This window comes from Coenobita brevimanus, chromosome 42 (genome assembly GCF_032717465.1).
Source record: "Coenobita brevimanus isolate Jiangsu-jjx chromosome 42, ASM3271746v2, whole genome shotgun sequence".
In the NCBI taxonomy this organism is placed as follows: domain Eukaryota; kingdom Metazoa; phylum Arthropoda; class Malacostraca; order Decapoda; family Coenobitidae; genus Coenobita; species Coenobita brevimanus.
Window position 1 is genome coordinate 3604094 of NC_136995.1, and position 25919 is coordinate 3630012.

At 42.8% G+C, this 25919-nt stretch overlaps 1 protein-coding gene across 1 annotated transcript in view; it reads right to left on the reverse strand.

The window, feature by feature from the left end:
• Nucleotides 1–23773: 23773 nt before the first annotated feature.
• The window catches only part of LOC145397670 (uncharacterized), a 64680-nt gene continuing 62534 nt past the window's right edge, over nucleotides 23774–25919 (reverse strand). The window contains exon 21 of the mRNA XM_080270710.1: nucleotides 23774–24561. Coding sequence (XP_080126836.1) covers nucleotides 23774–24561 — 788 coding nt within the window. The remainder of the gene's footprint in view (nucleotides 24562–25919) is intronic.

Consider the following 25919-nt stretch of genomic DNA (forward strand, 5'->3'; position numbering starts at 1 on the left):
AATAATCATTCCAGGGAAAATCAAAGAAGTACTGCCTGAGGCCTCCCAGTTCGCGGCTCCAAAATGCCACAGACGACGTTTCCCTGGAGGGTCCACAGGCCGTACTGGAGTGATAGGACAGGTTAAGGTAATAAGGTTGTGATCGGAGGAGCCCAACGGAGAGAAAAGATTAACAGAGTAAGCAGAAGGATTAGTTGTGAGGAAGAGGTCAAGTATGTTGGAGCTCTCTCCAAGGCGGTCAGGGATTCGGGTAGGGTGCTGTACAAGCTGCTCTAGGTCATTAAGGATAGAAAAGATGTAGGCTTGTTCACCAGGTGGATCCGTGAAAGGAGAGGAGAGCCAAAGGTGGTGGTGAACATTGAAATCTCCAAGAATGGAGATTTCAGAGAAAGGAGAAATGGACAGAATGTGTTCCATCGTAGAAGTAAGATAGTCGAAGAATTTTTGATAGTCAGTAGAATTAGGGGATAAGTAAACAGCACAGATATATTTAGTCAGAGAATGACAGGAAAGCCGAAGCCAGAGTGTGGAGAATTCAGAAGAATCAAGTTCAGGAACACGAGAGCAAGATAAGTCGTTGCGTATGTATACACAACAGCCACCTTTGGCTTTGAAATGAGTATAGAGAAAGTAGGAGGATACAAAAAAGGGTTTGCTGTCGGTTGCCTCAGACAGCTGAGTCTCCGTCAGAAAAAGAGGGTGAGGTTTAGAGGAGGAGAGGTGGTGCTCAACAGAGCGAAAGTTAGATGAAAGGCCGCGAATGTTGCAGAAATGAAGAAGAAGAGAGTCAGACAGTGGTTCCAGGCACCTTGAGTCGTCACCGGGAGAGGGGCAGATGGCGGGGGCATTTATGGTCCCCCCCCTGGGGACTCCGAGGCTTGATTGATAGACGCCATTTTTGTTGATTTTTGAAAAGGAAGTGTAGTGTGTACTTTGCATGTAGTTTGGTGAAGATAGTTAGAGAAATTTGTACTGGAGAGCATGCTGGCCTACTCTCTGTGTAACTGAGACACTGAAAAAGTTCAGCAAAGGGGGATGGTCAGGAACTAGTCCTGAGGGCTGATGAAACGGGAGCTCCAGCACTCCCTGTCATCAGCCCACCCCTTACGGGATTAAGGCGTCTGGCAATAGATAAATAGACAGTGACCAAAACTATATATAATAGGCAAAATGCGGACTAAGAAACTGCGTGCTATGGGGAAGATATTGTCCGGTCTGAATTAGAATATTCTGTCCATGAACTTAACGAATTTAACTCTTCACGTCCGCAATGTCGACGTAATTTTTAATAATGTCACGATTTCATTCCTAAACGTGTGTGTGTGTGTGTGTGTGTGTGTGTGTGTGTGTCATTTTAAACTAAGCATTATTCAACGTACAGTTATAGCTCTTTAATATTCACTTCCAGACCTAGGACTTATCAATATTAGAATTCATTTGCTACGTCTCTTACAAGCAAGATGTGGCTGAATGATAAAATGGTCTTTCTCTGTGTGTATCTGTTTTGCTACCGATCTCTGTATCGTAAGTCTGAATATTTAACACACTCTCTCTCTCTCTCTCTCTCTCTCTCTCTCTGTAAATAAATCTTGTGGTTCTTCACTTGTAACGTTCATTCATCCAGTCAGATTCTTTCCCTTAAATATTACTACAACTCTCTCTCTCTCTCTTTCTCTCTCTCTCTCTCTCTCTCTCTCTCTTTCTCTCTGTCGGTCTGTCTGTCTCTCTAAATGAATCTTGTGGTTCTTCACTTGTAACGTTCATTTATCCAGTCAGACTTTCTCTTAAATGTTACTACAACTCTCTCTCTCTCTCTCTCTCTCTCTCTCTCTAAAAAGCTGTCTTCGTGGGTCACTTTACCGAATGCTGGCTGGAATGTGAGATAGTTTACATTAATGGATTTATTTTTTCCTTACATAGAATTACTGTTCAAAAAAGGGAACTGCAAGAAGAAGGAAGAGAAGAAGGACAAGAAGAAGAAGAAAAAGATGATGATGAAGAAGTAGGAAGAGAAGAGAAGAAGGAGAAAGAAGAGAAGAAGAAGCAGGAAGAAGAAGAAGAAGAAGAAGAAGAAGAAGGAGGAGGAGGAGGAGGAGGAGGAGAGAAGAAGAAAAAGAAGAAGGAAGAGAAGAGAAGGAGAAGAAGAAGTAGGAAGAGAAGAAAGAGGGAGAAGAAGGAAGAGAAGAGAAGGAGAAGAAGAAGGAAGAGAAGAAAGAGGGAGAAGAAGGAAGAGAAGAGAAGAGGGAAGAGAAGAGAAGAAGAAGAAGAAGAAGAAGGAAGAGAAGAGGGAAAAGAAGGAAGAGCAGAGAAGGAAGAGAAGATAAGAAGAAGAAGGAAGAGAGGAGAAGAGAAGAAGAAGAAGAAGAAGGAAGAGGAGAAGAGAAGGAGAAGAAGAAAGAAGAGAGGAGAAGAGGAGAAGAAGAAGAAGAAGAAGAAGGAAGAGAAGAGAAGATGAAGAAGAAGGAGGAGAAGAGAAGATGAAGAAGAAGGAAGAGAGGAGAAGAAGGAAGAGAAGAGAAGATGAAGAAGAAGGAGGAGAAGAGAAGATGAAGAAGAAGGAGGAGAAGAGAAGATAAAGAAGAAGGAGGAGAAGAGAAGATGAAGAAGAAGGAGGAGAAGAGAAGATGAAGAAGAAGGAGGAGAAGAGAAGATGAAGAAGAAGGAAGAGAGGAGACGAAGGAAGAGAAGAGAAGAGAAAAAAAGAAGGAAGAGAGGAGAAGAAGGAAGAGAAGAGAAGAAGAGAAAAAAAGAAGGAAGAGAGGAGAAGAAGGAAGAGAAGAGAAGAAGAAGGAAGAGAAGAGAAGGAGGAGGAAGAGAAAAGAATAAGAAGAAGAAGGAAGAGAAGAGAAGAAGAAGAAGGAAGAGAAAAGAAGAAGAAGGAAGAGAGGAGAAGAAGAGAAGAGAAGAAGAAGGAAGAGAGGAGAAGAAGAGAAGAGAAGAAGAAGGAAGAGAAGAGAAAAGAAGAAGGAGGAGAGGAGAAGAAGGAAGAGAAGAAGAAAAAGGAAAAGAAAAGAAGAAGGAGAAGGAAAAGAAGAGAAGAGAAGAAGAAGAAGAGAGAAGAGAAGAAGAAGAAGAAGGGAGAGAAGAGGAGAAGAAAAAGAAAAGGAAGAGGTGAAAATAATAATAATAATAATAATAAATAATAATAATAATAATAATAATAATAATAATAATAGAGAAGACAAAGAAGAAAAGAAGAGAGGAAGAATAAGAAGCAGAAGGAGGAAGAGAATATAAAAAATATAAAGACGAAGAAGAGGAGGAAGAGGAAGAAGAAGAATACTGGTCACGAAGAAGAATATTAGTCACGAAGAAGTGCTACAGACATCATATAAACCCCTAGCACTACCTAACCTTGCCACAGACCTGCAAAAAAATTAGCTACAGTTTACAAAAGTCTCCCCAATACAAAGGTAAACAAATACACCTCGTTTTCTATGCCACTGATTTTCGTTTCTGTCATTTCTTTTCGTCTGTGTCACGTTATTTTTCTCATACATGTTATTGACGTGATTTATGGCCACAGAAAATGATATAATTAATTTACAGGTGAAGTAATTAAGGTGTGATAATGAGGGTAATTTATTTTTTATGCCTTGCTTTCCTAATTTATGGATGTTGCTGTGGTCATTTTTTTTTCTATGTTTCTGGGGGGAAGAAGGATTTTACGTGATGATGATGATGATGATGATGATGATGATGATGGTGGAGATGGAAGAAATTACTACTGATTCCTTCAATCTTTTCCTACGTTGCCCATCTTAACTACGAAAAGGAAATCATCTTAAGTCTCTTTGTAAATCCTGTCGTATGTACTCGTAAGGTCAAGAGCCACCTAGCACCTTTTCCTAAGCGATTTATTTTGCTTATCACACCTTTCGTACCTATTCTGTGCTGTATAAATCCCCAATATCACCATACTCTGCATAAATAACGTACTGAAGGATATTAACCAGTCATAATAATAAATCGCTAAAGAAGAGGTGTTAGGGAGCTTCCTTAGCAGGCAAGAATAAAGTCATGGATTTCTTTAGTTATGCCTCACCACTAAATACTCATAAAAATTCTTAAGTAAAATATAAGCTTAATTTTTTATAAGTTTGTCTTCATTTATAAACCTATTAAGTATTCTATAATTAATCTAAAGGTAATTATAATGTGATAAATATTAACTAAATTATTCGCGGTTATTAATTTGCTATAGAGACTGAGTTATATTTGGTTAAGAGGTTTTATAAATACGGCCTCTGTTGTCCTGTTTATGGTCCGACACAGCAAGGTTAGGTACACACACATACACACACACACACACACACACACACATACACACACACACACACACACACACACACACACACACACACACACACATACACACACACACACACACACACACACACACACACGTCAATACTGTGTGTGTGTGTGTGTGTGTGCTTTTTTCATGATTATTTAGATTATACAAAACAAATTCACTCAATACCTTCAGAATTATAATGAAGAAATAAGGTACACGTGCCTAATATCCTCCCTTAAATAAAAAAATACGGTACACGTGCCTAATATCCTCCCTTAAATAAAGAAATAAGGTACACGTGCCTAATATCCTCCCTTAAATAAAGAAATAAGGTACACGTGCCTAATATCCTCCCTTAAATAAAGAAATAAGGTACACGTGCCTAATATCCTCCCTTAAATAAAGAAATAAGGTACACGTGCCTAATATCCTCCCTTAAATAAAGAAATAAGGTACACGTGCCTAATATCCTCCCTTAAATAAATATAAGAATGTAACTCGTTCATTTCTCTCTCTCTCTCTCTCTCTCTCTCCTACAAGACACTTAAATTTTTTTCCCTCCCTATACGTGGCCAACTTTTCTACTTGATTTCTTTATTTATTTTACTGCTAATACCAGACGATATTAGTAGGCTTACGAAAGCTTTACAACAGTGAAAAGCTTAATGATGGCAACAACAACAACCAAAACAACAACAACAATCTCAGCAACAACAACAACAATCTCAGCAACAACAACAACAACCAAAACAACAACAACAACAATCAAAACAACAACAACAACAACAATCACAACAACAGCAACAACAACAACAACAACAACAATCTCAGCAACAACAACAACAACAACAGCAACAACAACAACAACAACAATCCACCCTAAGGCAAGAAAAACCGTCTGAAGAGAGAAAGAATGAAATTAAATAGGTCATCGGAGGGAAGGGGTCAATTGTATAAAGTCGCCTGTATATACTCTTTTCACTTTAACTTGGCCTAAAATTGCCAAAGCTCGTCGGGGAAGCTCCCTAACACCTTTTCCTAAGCGATTTACTTTGCTTATTACATCTTACTGTCCTATTCTGTGTTACATAAATCTTTCCAGTATCGCCATATTCTGCATATATAACGTACAAAAGGATATTAACCAGCCATACGCAAAAATAAATCGCTATGGAAGAGGTGTTAGGTAGCCTTCTTACCCCCTTCCAAACACCTCTTCCTTAGCGATTTATTTTTAGACATGTATGTTATGTAAAGTGAGTCGACATTAAAAGAATTTGCATAACACAGGAGCATAAGGTGCAAATAACAAAATAATTCGCTTAAGAAAAGGTGTTAGGGAGACGAGAATACGATCTGGGAATTCAAGATGGCGAGGGAAATTTAGTCCAGGTTAATGTGAAGAGAGTATAGCTATCAAGGCCATGGTGAAGTGGGGTGGGGGAGGGGTGGGGGAGAGGTCTGTTCCACCCACCCACCCACTCACCCCCACCCCCCGCACCCCCCATCCACTTACCCACCCCAAACCCCAGCCCCCACCCACCCTCCCACCCACTCCTTCGCAAGCGTAACTCCTTCACTTTGACGATTTATTCATTCTTGGTATTTCTAATGATTATATACAAATTATTAATAACCTCTGCCACTGAAGGACGGAGAGAGAGAGAGAGAGAGAGAGAGAGAGATGGTGATGTCACTGGCAGGCATATGACATCACCTTGACAACACAAATATATTCCACGATTTTATTCTTTCTTCACAGTGGGTGGCAAAAGGCGGAGTAAATCTCATTAATATTTATTCATTTACTTATTATTTACTCAATTATTTATCTGTTTATCGTTTTATTTATTTATTTAATTTTATTTACTGACTGGCTGAGGGGAATGGAGGAAAATTCGCCATAAGAATCTTCGGCTCAGAATTCTTCCCGCCAAAAGTTTCATCACCGACTTTTGCGACACCATGATTCGGCACCCCCCCAAAAATTCATTGATTCAAGATTTATTTATTGATTTTTTAACACTGTAACGACAGGTGAAAAAAAAAAGGCACTAATGTAGAGAAAAATTACGGTAGAAAGAGAAAAGGTTTTGGCGATTGGTTAGTTGGTTGAAAGGCACACACACACACACACACACACACACACACACACACACACACACACACACACACACACACACAAACACACAGCTGGAAGAAACAGAGAAATATTAGGAAGAATGTATAGACAGAAAAGATGAGATACGGAGAGGAAGATGAGACGGAATGCAGACAGACAAATAGACGCTTTTTAGTCGCCTCTTACAATACGATGGGGTAAAGGGTAGGTCTGTCTATCTATCTATCTATCTATCTGTCTATCTATTTATCTATCTGTCTATCTATATCCCCATCAAGGTCCATCTCTTTAGTCATTCTCCATTCTCTCTAGTCACATTTTATCTCTTCTGATTCAGCACCCAGCTTTCTTGATTCAGCACTCCTTGATTCAGCACTCAGTTGTTTTGATTCAGCACTCAGTTTTTTTTATTCAGCACTCAGTTGTCTTGATTCAGCACTCAGTTTTTTTTATTCAGCACTCAGTTGTCTTGATTCAGCACTCAGTTTTCTTCATTCAGCACTCAGTTTTTTTGATTCAGCACTCAGTTTTCTTCATTCAGCACTCAGTTTTCTTCATTCAGCACTCAGTTTTTTTGATTCAGCACTCAGTTGTCTTGATTCAGCACTGTTTTTTTATTCAGCACTCAGTTTTCTTGATTCAGCACCCTTTATGATTCGTCACACACCTTGTCTGATTCACCTGTCATCATTTCCGGTACCTAATTCTCTCTCTCTCTCTCTCCCTGGTTCAACACACATTCCCATCACTATCAAGGCCCTAACACCTCTTCTTAGCGATTTACTTTATTAATATCCTCTCTCTCTCTTTCTTTCTTTCTCTCTCTCTTATTTTTACCTTATTAATATCCTCTCTCTCTCTCTCTCTCTCTCTCTCTCACTTTTTTCAGGCTTCTAATATCTATTTAACGACATAAATTACATGAATGACAGGCTATAACATAAAACGGAGCAGAATCAGAAATATATTGGTGAAAGAGAGAGAGAGAGAGAGAGAGAGAGAGAGAGAGAGAGAGAGAGAGAGAGAGAGAGAGAGAGAGAGAAGAATGGGTGGGATGGGCTTAGATGTTGATGAGTGAGGAGTGTGTGTGTGTGTGTGTGTGTGTGTGTGTGTGTGTAATTCACCGGGTCGGTCAGGATCACTTGATGGTCGTGATCGTCAGCTTTTACCCTCCCGGAAGGGAGCTGAGAGCTCATATAGTCCGATCTAAGAGCAAGGCTGTGACCTTCACACACGCACACACCCGTCCCCTTGCTCCAGGGGGACAGTAACCACCCATTTCGTCAGTGAAACTTTTCGCAACCTGAGCGAGGCGCGAACTCCCGTCCACCAGTTGGCAGGCGAGAACGTTACCACTGCACCAGCGAGCGGTGTGTGTGTGTGTGTGTGTGTGTGTGTGTGTGTGTGTGTGTGTGTGTGTGTGTGTGTGTGTGTGTGTGTGTGTGTGTGTGTGTGTGTGTGTGTGTGTGTGTGTGTGTGTGTGTGTGTGTTTACCTTCCTAGTTAATGTATACAACACAAAAACAACCCACAAGAAAGCAGTAAGGTCTCGCATACAAAATAAATCGCTAAGGAAAACGTATTAGGGGACTTCCTTAAGGGACAAGGATACGGGTCTTGGCCTGGAACGATCAATATTTTCCTGAACAGATAAGATACGCCTGAAGCCTGTGATCCGCCTTATCTTTAGAGCCACTGGATTACCGGGTGGATTATTTTGACACTTGCTTTCAATGGACTGACTTAAGTTGTCCTCTTCTTCCTCCTCCTCCTCCTCTTCTTCCTCCTCCGCTTTTTCTTCTTCCTTCTCCTCCTCCTCCTCTTCTGAACTGCTTCTTCCTCCTCCTCCTCTTCTTCTTCCTCCTCCTCCTCCTCTTCTTCTTTCCCTTCCTCATCACCATCACCATCATCATCACCATTATCATCACCATTATCATCACCATCATCATCATCATCATTATCACCATCTTCATCATCATCATCATCATCACAATCATCATCATCATCATCATCATCATCATCATCATCACCATTATCATCATCAACACCATTATCATCATCATCACCATTATCATCATCATCACCACCATCATCATGATCATCGTCATCATCATCATCACCATCATCATCATCATCATCACCATCATCATTACCACCATGATCATCACCATCACCATCTCATCATCATCATCACCACCACCATCATCATCACCACCACCATCATCATCACCATCATCATCACTCTGAACATCCCTCCCTCCCTCTTGAATGCTGAGTAGTAACAAGAGATTAACGCAAGAATACGATAATATATAGTCACGAAGAAGTGCTACGGAGAGGATGTGGAGCTGCAGTACCGTACTGTCTTCTTCTGCCACTGAGCTATGGAAAATGCGAAAGGACAAAAATCTAGGGCCAAGTTTGAGTGAAAGGAGTATAGAAGGGAGTTAATTTGACCTAAGCGAAGTAATATGATAGAATTTGACATGAACAGGTATGAAGAACTGAAAAGGGAGTGAGGGTAGGGTGTGCAGTGTGTGTGTGTGTGTGTGTGTGTGTGTGTGTGTGTGTGTGTGTGTGTGTGTGAGAGAGAGAGAGAGAGAGAGAGAGAGAGAGAGAGGACGGGGGGAGGTGATGGAGAGGATGAGGTGAGGATGACAAGTGGTGAAGCGTGGGATTTAGGAAGGGTGAGTGACTGAGGGAGGGAGGGGAAGGGAGGGAGGGAAGGGAAGGGAGGGATTGAGTGACAGGGAGAAGGGAGGGAGGAAAAGGGGGATGGGAGATGTGGGTGAAGGTATGACTAGGAAAATATGAGAAAGGATGAGAAAAATGAATGATTAGGTAATGTTTGGCCCTTAAACACTATATTCGTTTACTGCCACATGATACTGCTTTATTAAAGGAACACATGGGAGAAAGAGAGGAGGGCGAGGGAGGCAGGGTAAGGCAGAGGGAGGTAGGGTGAAGGAGTGAGGGGCTCAGGGTGAACCAGTGAGAGGGAGGCAGGATGAGGCAGTGAGAGGGAGGCAGGGTGAGGCAGGGAGAGAGAGGCAGGGTGAGGCAGTGAAGGGGCAGACAGGGTGAGGCAGTGAAGGGGGAGACAGGGTGAGGCAGTGAGAGAGGGGCAGGGTGAGGCAGTGAGAGGGAGGCAGGGTGAGGCAGGGAGAGGCAGTGAAGGGGGAGACAGGGTGAGGCAGTGAGAGAGGGGCAGGGTGAGGCAGTGAGAGTGAGCAGAGTGAACCAGTGAGGGGAAGGCAGGGTGAGAAAGTGTGAGGAAGGAAGGGTGAGACAATGTGAGGGAGGCAGGAGGAGGCACTGAGAGTTAGGCAGGGTGAGGCAGGCGAAGAAGAGGCAGAGGGAAATAGGGTGAGGTAGTGAGAGGGAGGCAGGGTGAGGAGCGGAGGAGTGGAAGGGCAAGGCAATGAGAGGGAGCAGAGTGAGGCAGTGCGGGGGAGGCAGGGTGAGGAAATAATGGGGTGACAGGATGAGGCAATGAGAGAGAGGCAGGGTGAGGCAATGAGGGGGAGGCAAGATAAGACAGTGTGGGGGAGGCATGATGAGGCAGTTAGAGGGAGGCATTGTGAGGCGGTGAGGGGAAGGCAGTGAAAGGGAGGAAGGGTGAGGCAGTCAGGGGAAAGGCAAGGTGAGGCAGTGAAGGGGAAGCAGGGGAGGCAGTGAGGGGGAGGCAGGGGGAAGTAGTGAATGGGAGGCAGGGGGAAGTAGTGAAGGGGAGGCAGGGGGAGGGAGGCAGTATGAGGGAGGCAGGGTGAGGCGTGAGAGGGAGGTAGGATGAGGCAGTGAAAGAGAGAGAGTGAGGCAGTGAGAGGGAGGCAGGGTGAGGCAATGAACGGGTGGCAGGGTGAGGCAGTGAGAGTGAGGCAGGGTGAGGCAGTGTGAGGGAGGCAGTATGAAGAGGTACACTGAAATATATATATAAAAATATATAACAATAATAGAAGGTGTATTGGGTGATAAATTAATTACACTAAAAACCTAACCAACGTGTGTGTGTGTGTGTGTGTGTGTGTGTGTGTGTGTGTGTGTGTGTGTGTGTGTGTGTGTGTGTGTGTGTGTGTGTGTGTGTGTGTGTGTGTGTGTGAGAGAGACAGAAAAGGAGAGATGGAAAAAACGAAGGCTCTCTCCCACCCACCACACCCTCCGGTAATATAGCCAGCAGGGAGAGAGAGAGAGAGAGAGACAATAACATCATGATCGCCAGAAAGAAGGCATGGAAAAAAAAAAAAAGACGAAAACCAAACAATGCACTAAACAGTCTCCAGCCTAAAACAAATCGCCTCCATGTCGCCCTGTCCCCTGCCATTTGCTGCCCTCCCCCCGGCTTACATCCCCCTCTCTCATTTACCTCTCTACTCCATTCCTCCATCTCATCCTCGGTCTCCCCCTCCCTCTTCCCCCTTCCACCTCACTCACATACGCTCTCCTAGTTAGTCTTTCACTCTTCATCCTCTCCACATGACCAACTATAGTATTTTTACTCTAACTTGGCCCAAACTTTCGTCCTTTTGCTGCTCGTTTCACGTAGCGCAGTGGCAGAAAAAGATATTGCTTCGGCTTTACATCCATTCCACAGCACTTCTTCGTGTTTATCCAGCGTTATAACTCGAAATTCAAGGCGGAGCGATGGCAATTTTAGGCCAAGTTAGAGTGAAAGGAGTATAGTTACAGTGTGACTGATGCAGTGTGAGGGAGGCAGTGTAAGTGGGGTAGTGTGAGTGAGGCAGTGTGGGGGAGGCAGTGTGAGGAGCGCGAGGCAGGCCAGGTGACGAAGGAAGGAAAGGTAAGGCAGACAGCCGCGTGCCAGCTGCCTCCACCTCACCCCAAGGTCTTTGTGTGGCTCCCCCCTCACCCCCCTCACCCTGCCTCACCCCCCTCACCCTCCACCCCAGGAGGCAGGCAGGATGCACCCCCAAGCCACGTTTCCAGTGAGGTATTTCCGAGGCAGGGGTGGTGAGGTACTGGAGCTGCCTAACTCACCACTCCCTGCCTCACCTCACCACTCCCTTCCTCACTTCACCACTCCCTGCCTCACCTCACCACTCCCTTCCTCACTTCACCACTCCCTGCCTCACCTCACCACTCCCTGCCTCACCTCACCACTCCCTGCCTCACCTTACCACTCCCTGCCTCACCTCACCACACCCCTCACCCTCCCTTACTCCGTTCAAACACCACCCACCCCTGCCTCACCCTCCTCTCCCCTGCTTCACCACCCCCTTCCTCACCGCCCACACCAGTATTTGGCATCATCACTAAAATCATCAACAGAAGTAATACTATCATCATCACCATCATCATCAGAATCATCCTGATCATCAGCACTAGAATTATTATCATCAACATTCACCATCGTCACAGCACCATCGTAATAAACGTCACCATCATCATCATCATCATCATTATTGTCATCATCTTCATCACTACCGTCCCCTAGTCATCACCATCATCATCATCATCGTCATCAACCATTACCCCCGTTCATTATTCAAAACATTTTCTTCTTCCAAGTAAGCTACCAAATTAAATGCTGATGCTTCCCGTATCGCCCGTATGAAATGCTACACGGCCAGGGACAAAAGAGTACATACTCAACAGACAAGTGGAAGGATGGAATAAGCTGCCCTAGTGATGTAGTTACTGCCCCTTCCACTGTGAGTTTCATGCACAGGATAGATAAGCATAGGACAAGAGCTGAATATATGTCCATTTATCGGTTCTAATTAATTCATTTTCTTTTTTAGGTGTCGCTAGTGATTGTATCCTTACTCACTTCTCACTCTCCTATCAAATTTCCACGTCGGCTTTCTGTACTGCGTGGCGCTTTGTTCCACTTTTTCTTGCAGGTTGTCGGCTGGAGGGTTTGGTGGGTGGGGGAGAGCCTTCTTTGTTATCCTTGTCTTGTCCTAATAGTTTAGTTACTTTTGCAGGAGCTGCCTAACATGGACCAACTGGCCTACTGTAGTGTTCCTTTTCTTATGTTCTTCCACTGCGTCGACTTCACACTAGGGGACAGGGTATCCTTGTCCGTCACTTTCCTCCCTAACACATCATATCTATGGACGGGGAAACATGCAAAGCTTCACTGGGCTTAGCAAAGTCAGAAGAAGAGGTGAAACATATGTCGATCACTTCTCATCATCATCTATCTATCTATCTATGTGTAGCCAGACGCCATAATCCCATAAGCGATGGCCGTTTGACTTTTTGAATTAGTTTTACGGGGAGCGGCACGCCAGCCCACTTGTTGACACGCAGGGAACGCGTCTGTGTTGATTATATGACTACCACCATACTAGGGTATATACTATATGTAACCACACTGCAAATGAAGGTAATATTAGTACCAGTGTGAGAGACGCCTTCACGTGGTGGCAGATGGCATGCCTGGCTATACAAACGACGCTTAACTCCTTATTTCCCGAAAGGAGGATGGTGGAGTGCAAAACAGCTTCAGTCTGCAGTCCACTGAGTTCACTTCCAGATCAGACTGGGTCCACAGCAACAACAAGAACAACAACAAGACCACCACCACCACCACCACCACCACCACCAACAACAACAACACCATCTCCATCTCAACACCACGGCTACACCAGGTGATGACACACACATTTTTGCCTCTCACTGTTGGGAAGTTCCCTGAATTTCCTATCCTTTGGCCTCACCACAATAAAATCCTGGGTTCGTATTCCCTTCGGGTAAGGAAGCTCCCTGATACCTCTTTCTTAGCGATTTATTTTGGATGCGGGTGGTTAATATAGCATTGTACATTATTTACGCAGAATATGGCGATATCAGAAGGATTTATGTAAAACAAAAGAGGACAGCAAGGTGTTATAAACAAAATAAATCGCTTACGAAAAGGAGTTGGGAGGATTTATGCAGTGAGGTGTAATAAACAAAATAAATCACTTACGATAAGGTGTTAGGGAGCTTTTTCAACCAATGAGAATACAGGCACACAAATTAATGAAGTTCTATAATTACTCAGTCCTACGCGCCATCTTCATTTAATTATACGATCCATTTTATTCTCTGATTTCAAATAATAATAATAATAATAATAATAATAACTAGTAATTTCAAATGGTAGTGGTAATAATAAGTAATAATGTACATGATTCTTACTTAAGGGATCCATTTTCTACGCTACCATTAACGGGGACTAAAAAAAATGGCATATATTACATGAGTTCCTTTGTCTTGCTAAACTAAAATTGTTCTTATGTGTTGTGGGTTTAGAGATCAGAGTTGCTGGCCATGACCACCCCCCCCTCCCATCTCCCTCTCTCTCTCTCTCTCTCTACGCTGGAAGAGATACAACTGCATGCTATATTTTACCTTCAGTTCTGTACAAAAAAGTTATCTGAGAAGAATTAATACGCTCTCTCTCTCTCTTTCTCTCTCAGGCTGGACAACTCACCACGCTCGTACTAAAACACGCCTGGTGTGACGTGTGCCTTGTGACTCACTAGGCGTCACACCGAGGGTTAGGCAGTGTAACGTGGTGAGAGAGAGAGAGAGAGAGAGAGAGAGAGAGAGAGAGTGTGAAGGGGAGTTGTTAGTAAGGGAGTAAGTGAATGTGGGCGTGTGAGGTGTTGTGTGTTGAGTGGGGTAATGAGTGAGTGAACTTGTGTGTGTGTGTGTGTGTGTGTGTGTGTGTGTGTGTGTGTGTGTGTGTGTGTGTGTGTGTGAGAACAGCGAAAGCCTCTTCTGTCCACCACTACACTTGCACACACACACACACACACACACACACACACACACACACACACACACACACACACTGGCCTGGGGCTGCCACCCGCCAGTGGGCCTCTGCCACACTGGCCTGGTCTCCTGCGCTGAATTTTATGAGTGGATGGTGGATGGCAACAGGTCACCATCTTACAGTATTGACTGTTAAAGCTCTTTGGTGGACGGCGATTTCCCTTAACTGAGAGAGAGAGAGAGAGAGAGAGAGAGTGAGAGAATAAAATAACTAACTGCGGCAAGATCAGTGTTATGCTTAATTATTGTGGCTATACTACTGAATGCATTATAAAAAGGGAATGTAATGGAGAATATTAAGGCGTTTTGGGTGTAAAGGGTGTGGGATGGGTGACTCTGTGTGACTCCTGCCCCTGGTGGCCCCTCCCCTACACACAACGGGGGGAGGGGGTACAGGATGTGGTGAGATAGGGCGGGGTGGTGTCAGATGGGGTGAGATAGGATGGGGTGGTGTCAGGTACTGGGGTGGGATAGGGCGGGGTGGTGTCAGATGGGGTGGGATAGGGTGGGGTGGTGTCAAGTAGGGTGGAATAGGGCGGGGTGTTGTCAGATGGGGTGGAATAAAGCGGGGTGGTGTCAGGTTAGGTGGGATAGGGCGGGGTGGTGTCAGGTAGGGTGGGATAGGGCGGGGTGGTGTCAGGTAGGGTGGGATAGGGCGGGGTGATGTTAGGTAGGGTGGGATAGGGCGGGGTGGTGTCAGGTAGGGTGGGATAGGGCGGGGTGGTGTCAAGTAGGATGAGGTGTTATAGGGCGGGGTGTTGTCAGATGGGGTGGGATAGGGCGGGGTGGTGTCAGGTAGGGTGGGGTGGGGAGGGCAGTCCAATACACTGCGAGGCCTCAGCACAACACAAGGGGACTTCAACGCATCACGGTAGTTATCTCACCAACACACTCGTTCAAGAGGAAAACGTTACCAACGGTTGTAAGTCGGTTATTTCAGTTACAGTTACAGTATTTTTCTCAATGAGGCAGAATGAAAAAGATGCTAAATGGTGTAGTACTGCCCAAACACGTGCGAGGCAGAGGGTCGGGAAGGTGGAGATGGGGTGGAGAGTGAGGAATGAGGCACCAACACCCCCTTATCAGAGTAACTTGTACCCTGGGAAAGAATTCATTTTCATTTAACGCCTTCCCTCTTTATGAAGCATTTTCCCCATTAATCTGACCAATAAACAATTATATCCATCTTAGGAAAGACCTCTAATACTAAACGGATTAATGAAGGCTAACTGCTACCATCATCATCATCATCACCATCATCATCTCCACCATCACCATCATCATCACCATCATTGTCATCATCACCATCATTATCATCATCATCATCATCATCACCATCATCATCATCATCATCATCACCATCATCACCATCATCGTCATCATCATCACCAACACCACCATTATCATCATCATCATCATCTCCGACGCTTGCTTCATCCTTGGAACCCCCTGACAGTCCGTGAGAGAAGTACCTCCAGCTACTTTATGCTCCTACAACTTTCTCGCTCTCTCAATCCATCCTTCTCTTCCTTCTCTTTCACCAGCACATTGTTCCCGTACCACATAAGATCTGTACCAATCAACATAACGCCAACCTCCACCAACACAACCCTCTGTCTCACTTCCACACACTCCCTTTGGCCTTCTTTCTATGTGGATTCTTTGTACATGTCCATGCCATCTCAGTTTATTTCCTATATCCACTCAGATATTCCACATCTCACACTTACAGCTTTTTCTTCCAATCCATAACGCCCATAAATTTCAGTGCTACACCCTCCATCCTTCCCGTACCTGTAGCTGTTCAGGGAAACGTGGTATGAACAGCGTGCATCCTTGACACTACGTCACTCACTTCCTAGGTTTCGCTTCCATCCACTCTCACTTATGGCTCTCTTAACCTCCATGCTAACTTTCCTACCCTTCAAAACACAATCGAGCTCCCTGACGACTCTTCTTCCCTGAAGCGAAGAAGAAAAAGAAGAAAGGGGGGAGGAGAAGGAGAGGATGTAAAAGAAAATGAAGAACAAGGACAACAACAACGAGAAAAAGAAAGAGAAAAGAAAAGAAAAGAAAGAAAAGGAGGAGGAGGAGGAGGAGGAGGAGGAGGAGGAGGAGGAGGAGAAACTGGAGACAGCAAGAAATGAACAACAATAAAAAAAAAAAAAAATAAAATAAAATAAAAAAACGCAATCGTAGTAAAAGTGCTAAAATCCCAATGAGGTTAGACCAAATTTCGAACATAATACAAAGCTGTACGGGTGTGAATGACTCCTAAAATAATGTTTATCTCTCGCAGGGTACATAGAGGCAAAAACTGGCACACACACACACACACCACACACACACACACACACACACACACACACACACACAAAATGCAACTGGTGGGTGACAAAAGAAGTTACACACACACACACACACACACACACACACACACACACACACACACACACACACACACCATCAAGTGATCCTGACCGACCCGGTGAATTGACCCGGTGAATTACACACACAAACAAAATGCAACTGGTGGGTGACAAAACAAGTCACACACACACACACACACACACACACACACACACACACACACACACACACACACACACACACACATATGCAACTGATTAGCGCGTTGCCAAAAATATGAAAGTGCTACGGAACCTACAAAAATATCATAAACATTTTTTTTTTTTTCAGTATAAACACCAGCTGCACTTTGTCTGCTTTCTTTCACCCTATCTCTATTATTTAGCAGACAGCAGAGAAGAGCTATTTATTATTATTATTATTATTTATTATTATTATCTCTACATCTTAACCTATTTTTTTTTATAGCAAATATTTTAGCCTTTCTGTGGCCTATTTCCAGTGACCCAGTAGCAGAAAATACTACCGGTACAGTATAGCCATATATATTTTCCCAGTACTTCTTTGTGACTAGCATCGCACTCTAGGGTTACTCTAGTGTTAATCTCTTGTTAGACCTCAGCATTCAAGATGGTGAGATGGAAGTTTTAGGAAATGTTAAAGTGGATGGAGTGTAGTCTAACTAAATATGGCCAGACGCCTTAATCCCGTTAGGGATGGGTACAAACAAATCGCCTCCATATCGTCCAGTCCCCTACCATCCTCACCACTCCTTCCCTCCATCTCATCAAGAATGATCAACACTGAAAATATTACAAGATGCCAGTTCTTAAGGTGGGCGATCTTTATTTAGCTATTTATTTTTTACCACCTATGCGAGATTAGGTTCACTGTTTATCGTGGCTGCTGTATACTCGTAACTAGTAAGGGCGTGTCCAGGCGTATACAAAGTGGGGGGGGGGGCTTAGTAAACATTATTGGGCGAAAATGAGAGAGAGAGAGAGAGAGAGAGAGAGAGAGAGAGAGAGAGAGAGAGAGAGAGAGAGAGAGAGAGAGAGAGAGAGAGAGAGAGATTTGGATATCTAGTAGTAAACAGCAGAGAAATATTTAGGCAGTGGCAGGAAAGTAGTCAGAGTGTAAAGAATTCAGAATATTTAAGTTTAGGAAGACGAGATAAGTTAGACTGCTGTGGAAATATATGCAGCAAGCACCTTTGCCTTTGGAATGAGTGTAGAGAAAGTTGGATGATGCAGAATTGGGTAGGGTGTCAGTGGGTCGTAATTTGATTATCGATTAGTAAATAAAGCTGATGTTTAGAGTACGTGGTGTGAGAGTCAACAGTTCTTTTTTTCTGTTTTGACGGAAGAAAAACAGAGGATGGACACACACACACACACACACACACACACACACACACACACGCACAAATGTTGAAAGAGAGGTGACAAATGTTGCAGAAACTGATGGCAAATGAGTCAAACATTGTGGACATTTTACTGTTCGGTCACTAATAGGGGCCGAGGGCTGGACCATTTACTGTATATACTGTAGCCCTCCTGCAGTGTGTATTCAGGGCTCGGTGTATTATTTATCATGTAATAATTTTGATTAGTGTTGCCAAATATGCTTGCAGTTTGGGGTATAGAGAAAATTATTAGATTATGCTGGACTACTCTCCATGCTACTAACACGGGAATGTCAGCAAAGGTAGACGGTCAGGGGTTGAGAAAGGGGTGAAACGTGAAGTCCCAGCTCTCCCTGTCACCAGCTTTCATCAACGTGGGGTGTACCGACATGTTTGAATGGTGTCTGTTTGTCATAATCATAACCAATTTTCCAGCAATACATGTGGTACGAGAGATACGAAAAACAAAATGAAAATCAAAGATGGGAACTACCCATACATCATTTACTCACCATTCAAGATTCGAATTCCTCGGCACCATCTCACAGGCGTATGCATTCACAGAAGAATATAGATGTGCAGTTCCTTCTTGTGCATTCAGAGAAAACACGGAAACTGAGTACCCAATCCTACGACCCGTCTGCTGGTTCGAAATACAAAATACTGCCGCGTCATAAAAGACGACCGGGACCGCTCTGGAATGATGGGATTATTAATTTTGTCAGTAAATATATTTGTCGAGGCGTGATATCGTAGGACACACTCAAGGAGTATAGTAGTAGTCATAAAGCTAGCGGATGGGAGCCCAGTCTACAACATATACAAAGATACGAGTATCAAAACGATATCTGCCCTTCTTCCCCTAATTTGTTTTCTTTATAAGTTTGGAGGTGGACTGTCCCCCTTTAAATTAAATCGTGAAAAATTTTTACAGTCCAAGACATTAGCCTATCATGGAACAAGAACTGACCTGAGGTTTCGTTGAAATCCACGTGGTCACTTTCCGAAAAGAATCATTGGGGGGGGGTTCTATCTATCTATCTATTGCCAGACGCTTTAATCCCGTTCGGGGTGGCCACAAATAAATCGCCTCCACGTCGCCCTGTCCCTCGCCATTTCACTGCCCTGCTCCCAACTCACGCCCCCCTCTCTCATATACCTCTCCACCCCATCCATCCATCTCATCCTCGGCCTCCCTCTCCCTCTCCCCCCCTCCACCTCACTCACATACACTCTCTTGGTCAGTCTTTCACCTTCCATCCTCTCCACATGGCCAAACCACCTCAGTGTGTTCCTCATAACACTTCCTATCACATCCACATCCACACCACAACGCTCCTTTATATCCTCATTCGTCAGCCTGTCTCTCCATGTGACTCCAAAGGCTCCTCTTAAATAACAAATTTCCACTGCTCTCACTCTTGCCTTGTGTCCTTCCAACAACGTCCAAGCTTCACTTCCGTACGTTAGAGTTGGTATCACAATACTGTCATGTAGTAACTTTTTCACTTCCATGCTCACTTCCCTGTTTCCTATCACTGCTTTCAAGGAACCAGCAACCTTTCTTCCCTGCTGTACCCTTTCAAGCACTTCACCCTCCAAACCTCCATCCTTACTCATCACGCTACCCAAGTACTTAAACGTACTCACATTTTCCAATTCCTCACCATCCAACCTTGCTGTACATTCTCTGACTTCACCCCTCTCAAAGACCATCACTTTACTCTTCCCTACATTCACCTTTAGAGTCCGTTTCTTACACACTCTCCCAAACTAATCCACCAAGCCTTGCAGCTCTCCTTCGCCTTCACTCAACAACACAGTAACATCTGCAAACAACAGTACATGGAGTTTCCAAACATTATCCTCTCTCACCGGGGCCACTCCAACATCCACTACTCTACCTTGTATCTCTTTTATTACTCCATCTATGTACATTTTGAGAAAACCATGGAGACATGACACATCCCTGTTTCAACCCAACCTTCAAAGAGAAAAATTCACTCAGTTCACCATCCACACGCACTGCAGCCTTAGTACCATCATACATACTCTTCACAGCATTCAACAACTTCCCATCTACTCCATATGTTCTTAATACTTTCCACAATCCTTGTCTATCCACCCTGTCATATGCTTTCTCCAAATCCATGAAAGGCGCATACAACTACTTTCCCTCCTCTAGGAACTTTTCCACTAAAGATCTAAGAATGAATATCTGATCTTCACAACCTCTTCCCTTCCTAAAGCCTCCCTATTCTTCTCCAACTAATTCCTCTGTTATTTCTTTAATTCTGTCAAAAGGTATCTGACCATACACTTTTCCTATTATACTAAGAAGACAAATGCCCCTATGATTACCACACACTTCTTTTTCCCCTTTTCCTTTGTACAAGGGAATAATTATACCTGACTTCCAATCATCCGGGACTCTACCTTCCTCCCAGGCCAATCTGCACATCTTCCACATCCATTCTACTACTATCTCTCCCCCATGCTTCAGCATTTCACCACACACTCCATCAATTCCTGGGACTTTCCCCAATTTAACTTTCTTCATTGCTTCCACAACTTCTATTCTACTGATTTCTTCCTGTCTTCTCACCTCCCTCCTTCTCCCAGCCATTCCCCAGCCACTTATACTCGCATTACTTCCATCCACTATGTTCAACAATTCCTTAAAGTGTTCTCTCCATCTGCTCACTTTTTCTCCCTTCTCCACTAGTAATCTACCATTTTTATCTTTCACTCCCCTGCTAATTTCACTTCCACCCTGTCTTACTCTCTTCACCTCTTTCCAGAACATTTTCTTACAGTCCCTTCACTTTACACTCAAATTCCTTCCAAATTCCTCATCCACTCTCTCTTACTAATCTTTTCACCTTTCTCTTCCTTTCCTCAAATTTCACATTATAGATGAGTCCTTCGTACAAGATCAAAGCAATATCTCCCCTCCTCTCACTATTTCTGAGAATTTTTAAAATTTGGGGAAGGGGCTGCCCCCCTCTCTCTCAAAAAAAAAAAAAAAAAAAAGAGGAAAAGTCTACAATATAATTATAAAGTTGGAGTAGCCAAAACTCACTGGGGAAGTTCCTTTCAAATCCAGTGCCGTACTAAGGCATTTGATGCCCGGTCCTAGGCGAATATGGTAGTCCTCCTCCACTCCTTCCTGCTGGAATTTTGTTTGTGGCCACCCCTTACATGTTTAAGGCGTCTGGCAATAGGTAGGTAGATGAAAATGACATGCTGAGTAAAAGCAGTGGAAATGGGGCTGTTGAAGAGTGTGTGTGGAATGCAGTGAGTGAACAGGATAAGGAATAATAGGATCTGCGATAGATGTAGAATACAGAAGTTTGTGGTCACCCAAGTCAAAGAATGTGCTTAAATGGTATGGTCTTTTGGAGAGAATGGTTGTGAACAGAGTGGTGAAAAGAGTATACTGTATCTGTGTAAGCCTGAAGGTGGGAGTAGGGACAGTAGATCAAAATGAATGTGGGTAGACAGTGTGTGTGAATGAGAGAATTATGGAAGCATACAAGGCTAGGGATTTAACATAGGATTGAGATGGCTGGATGAATTTTGTATTGGTGCATGTATGATAAGGGTTTGGAACCTTTTTTTAAACTGAAAGTTGTCCAACAGACTCTGTCTGACAGGCAAGTACGAAGCTTTGTGTGGAAAGCTGTACCTATCAGGCGGTGCCAGGATGCCAGGGGCGTGAATGGTGAAGGAATGCATGTGTGGCCCATTTCACTGGGCATGCTGTTGATTAGTTTTCTCACTATCATATTCTTTCCTTTTCTTGGCTTTCTGTATTCTACCTCACCCTACCTGCAGGTGGGAAAGGAAGACGAGATGATGATGATGATTATCATAAAATTTTAAATGTCTTACATAAACAGTAAATCACAATCCATGTGACTGGAAAATCACTTTACTGGAGCCATGAAAAATACAGTAAAAATATATTAAGGATATCTATCTAAAAGATCTTACTGGTTATAAACAATTACAAATAAGTACTGTACATCTATAAACAGTAAATAATCAGGACTGTTATGACACTAGATTTATCTTGAGGCACTGATGTTGTACTGTGGGTAAATCATCTTAAAGATCTTAAATCTAGGCTGTATGTTTCAAATTATGTACAGGAATTACACTCAGGTAAAAATGATATTTATACCTGTTACCATCTGATTAGTATATAGAGGTTTACTAGTTAACAATGACTATGAGAAATTCCACACTGACCCATTCAACTTCAGGACATCTTTTAAATTAATATTCTTGTTACCTCCTCTACTTTATTCAGCTTGGGATAGATTTTTTTCACAGAAGGGGTTAGACACAGCCTTAATACTGTGCCCCTGAATTCGATAAGTTTTTCCCAAGATGAATAAACTTGTCTGGCAACAGCAACAATAAATTAAAAAGGATGTCCCCTGCATTCAAGTGGTTAATGTTGCACTGGTGATGGTGGTGATAGGAAAGAATGGGGGAGGAATGAAAATAAGATGATACACTGTAATGCATACTATACTCATTTTTCTCTAACCTGGCCTAAAATTATAATCTCTCTATCTTGAATTTTGAGTTGTAGCAACAGATTAACACTAAGATACAGCGCTAGTCATAAAGAGGTACTATGGAAAGAATGAAGAGCCTTGATATTGTCACAGTCAATTATCAGGCTACAGTGAATAAGCCACGTGGGGACAAAAATCTGGGCTAAGAAAAAGTAAAAATAAAAACATTGTAACATTGCACCAAAAATAGTTGGTGCAATGTTACAATGTGTACTGCACTAGCACTATGTACATGTAGTACAGTCAGATTCATGGCAGGAGGTTACGCATAATCAAAAGAGGACAACAGAAAAACAGTAATATTTAGAGTAGTGCTTCTGTGATTTACAACCTGAAAGGTATGTCTTACATACCAACAGCTACACTACTGGTATATAGTACTCCATTCTGTGATGAGTTAGGGTGAAAATCTGCTTAAATGAAAACTGTGACAGGTAAAAACTAGTAGTAGTCTATCAAAATGTTGTCCTTAGTTACACACTATTTCAAAATCGCATTTTCAACAAATTTTTCTTTTTAAAATTTAATGATATAAGTATTACTCCTATCTTATCCCACTCAAACTAAACATGAACACATGCACGGACATTCTGTCCAATTAATAGTCGGACAGATTGTTCTTCTAAGGGTATGGTATACCATATGCCACAGTTCTTACATAAAAGAGCATTACCACTATCCAGAATTACAGCCATAAAAAGGTAATAAAAAACTTGCATATTTGTAACACTAATATGTAAAAATCCAGTATACTTGAAACACTTTACTGATCTAAACATATCTTGCCTGAGACAGTATCATCATAATATTTCAAAATTGCTACTTGGAAAATGGAGTAAAGCTGAATTTATCACTAAAAAAGGAGTGGTACTGTATCTTCATTTCAAGAGAAATGCATGCATGATTTCAAAATGTCAAAGAAAGGTACAGTACTATATCACCAACTGACAGGATTCTACAATATAATATTTAACCTCCTCAATACTGACCCCCTCCTCCTTTTTTTTCTATACCTACAAAATTTAACACTACTTGGGAAAGATCTCTCATAGCTGTATTTAATGCCAAATGTTGGCAGTTCAAAGTCTCTTCTAAACAAAATGTAATAATCTAAATGTAGGAAAAAAAATCACCAGAGTGAAGGTTAAAAATCTATCTAAAGATGACTGTCAGTGCTAAACAATACCAACCATACATAGTTTTTCAAATTAGTCTCAGTGATCTGCTGGCTCTGCTTCTGCTTACTGGCTTGGATGATGGCACTTCTTTTGACTTTGATCTTGAGGTAGCAGCCTTCTCTCTGGGCACTCTGGTTGAGAATCTGGATTTTGTAGGTACTGATTTGGGTTCCTTAAACAACTCTGAGTTGTCACTACTTTGCGAGCTATCACCTGATGTCATGTCAGTGTTGGTATCCTCTTTCTTGGATGCTTTAGACCGACCTCGTCTGCACACCTCTTTTCCCTCTTTTGTTGCATCGTTCCCTTCTTTTGACATCAGCCTACTACTGGGGCGGTCTGAAGAAGTTACTGTTACTGTTTCAGTATCTTTTATAATCTTTTGGGAGGATTTCTTATGTGTGTATGTCTTTGTAGGGGGTAGTACTGGCACCTTTAGAACAATATCATCAGGACTACTATCAGACAAGTTAAGTAAATCAAAATGAGCTGACACATCATCCACATCTTCCATTTTCTTCCTGCCAGTACATTTATTCGATCTGGCCTTCACTGTAGAACTGATCACCTTCTTTCTACTGGTTCTACTTGTCTTCTGATAAGTTTTTTGTGCAGGTGTTTTAAAATTCAGTGGCTCATCATCAATTTCATCACTGAAGATGCTGACACTCACTGCAGGAGTCCGGAGCAGCTTGCGAGTGGACTTGATACTTGACGACATGTTTGCTGGGGGTCGTTCAATGCGCACTGGAGTCCTGAACCCGCTATTATTTGTCTCATCCTCCACCTGTAACTCTTCTCTATAAGCTTCATCTGTAACATAAACATACTTTTTGTTACTGCAGATGTACAGTGAAGAGCAAATTTTCACCAACACATCTCTACAGACTAAAACAATGGAAGGTGCTACAAGAAATACCTTTTTGCGACAACATGAAGTAGACAATAAAAGAGTACAAGGAGGATGATACTATGTCATTTAGCATGCAATGAGATATATGCCAGGCAACACAACACAGTGCTGGCAGAACACTGTCTGTGAACTTCTGCTTTAGTCTGTATTTTCTTCAGAACTCCATTTATAGCTATGTACACTGATTTTATATACAGTATGTATATATATATATATGCTGGTTCCTTGAAAGCAGTGATAAGAAACAGGGAAGTGAGCATGGAAGTGAAAAAGTTACTACATGACAGTATTGTGATACCAACACTAACGTACGGAAGTGAAGCTTGGACGTTGTTGGAAGGACACAAGTCAAGAGTGAGAGCAGTGGAAATGAGTTATTTAAGAGGAGCCTGTGGAGTCACGTGGAGAGACAGGCTGACGAATGAGGATATAAAGGAGCGTTGTGGTGTGGATGTAGATGTGATAGGAAGAGTTATGAGGAACACACTGAGGTGGTTTGGCCATGTGGAGAGGATGGAGGGTGAAAGACTGACAAAGAGAGTGTATATGAGTGAGGTGGAGGGGGGAAGAGGGAGGGTGAGGCCGAGGATGAGATGGAGGGATGGGGTGGAGAGGTATATGAGAGAAGGGGGTGTGAGTTGGGAGCAGGGCAGTGAAATGGCGGGGGACAGGGCGACTTGGAGGCGATTTGTTTGTGGCCACCCCAAACGGGATTGAGGCGTCTGGCAATAGATATATATATATATATATATATATATATATATATATATATATAATACAGTAAGACCTCACTATAACGGACTAATTGGGGCCTAAACTATTCTGAAAAATGCGAAATTCTGATAAAAGCGACATCCGGACTTACCCCTGCTAATCTGGACTTTTTCTGATATATCAGACATTAGTCCAGATCACATGAGCAGTTTTTAAACTGTTTTGACTACCAATGCAGTAATGTAATGTGTTATAACTTCACTACATTAATCAAGTGGTGTAATATATATAATAATACTGTACTGTACACTGATAAACATGTCTTTTATTTACCTTATTGTGGTGAACATAGCTGAAGTGGTCAGACATTCTGGACTGCTTCTGGCTTTATCAGACTTTTTCCGATATATAGGAATTTAGTCCGGTAGCTCCCTGAGTCCGATAAAAGCGAATTCCGGTCTATTGAAGTCCGTTATATTGAGGTTTTACTGTATATATGTATATATATATATATATATATATATATATAGAGAGAGAGAGAGAG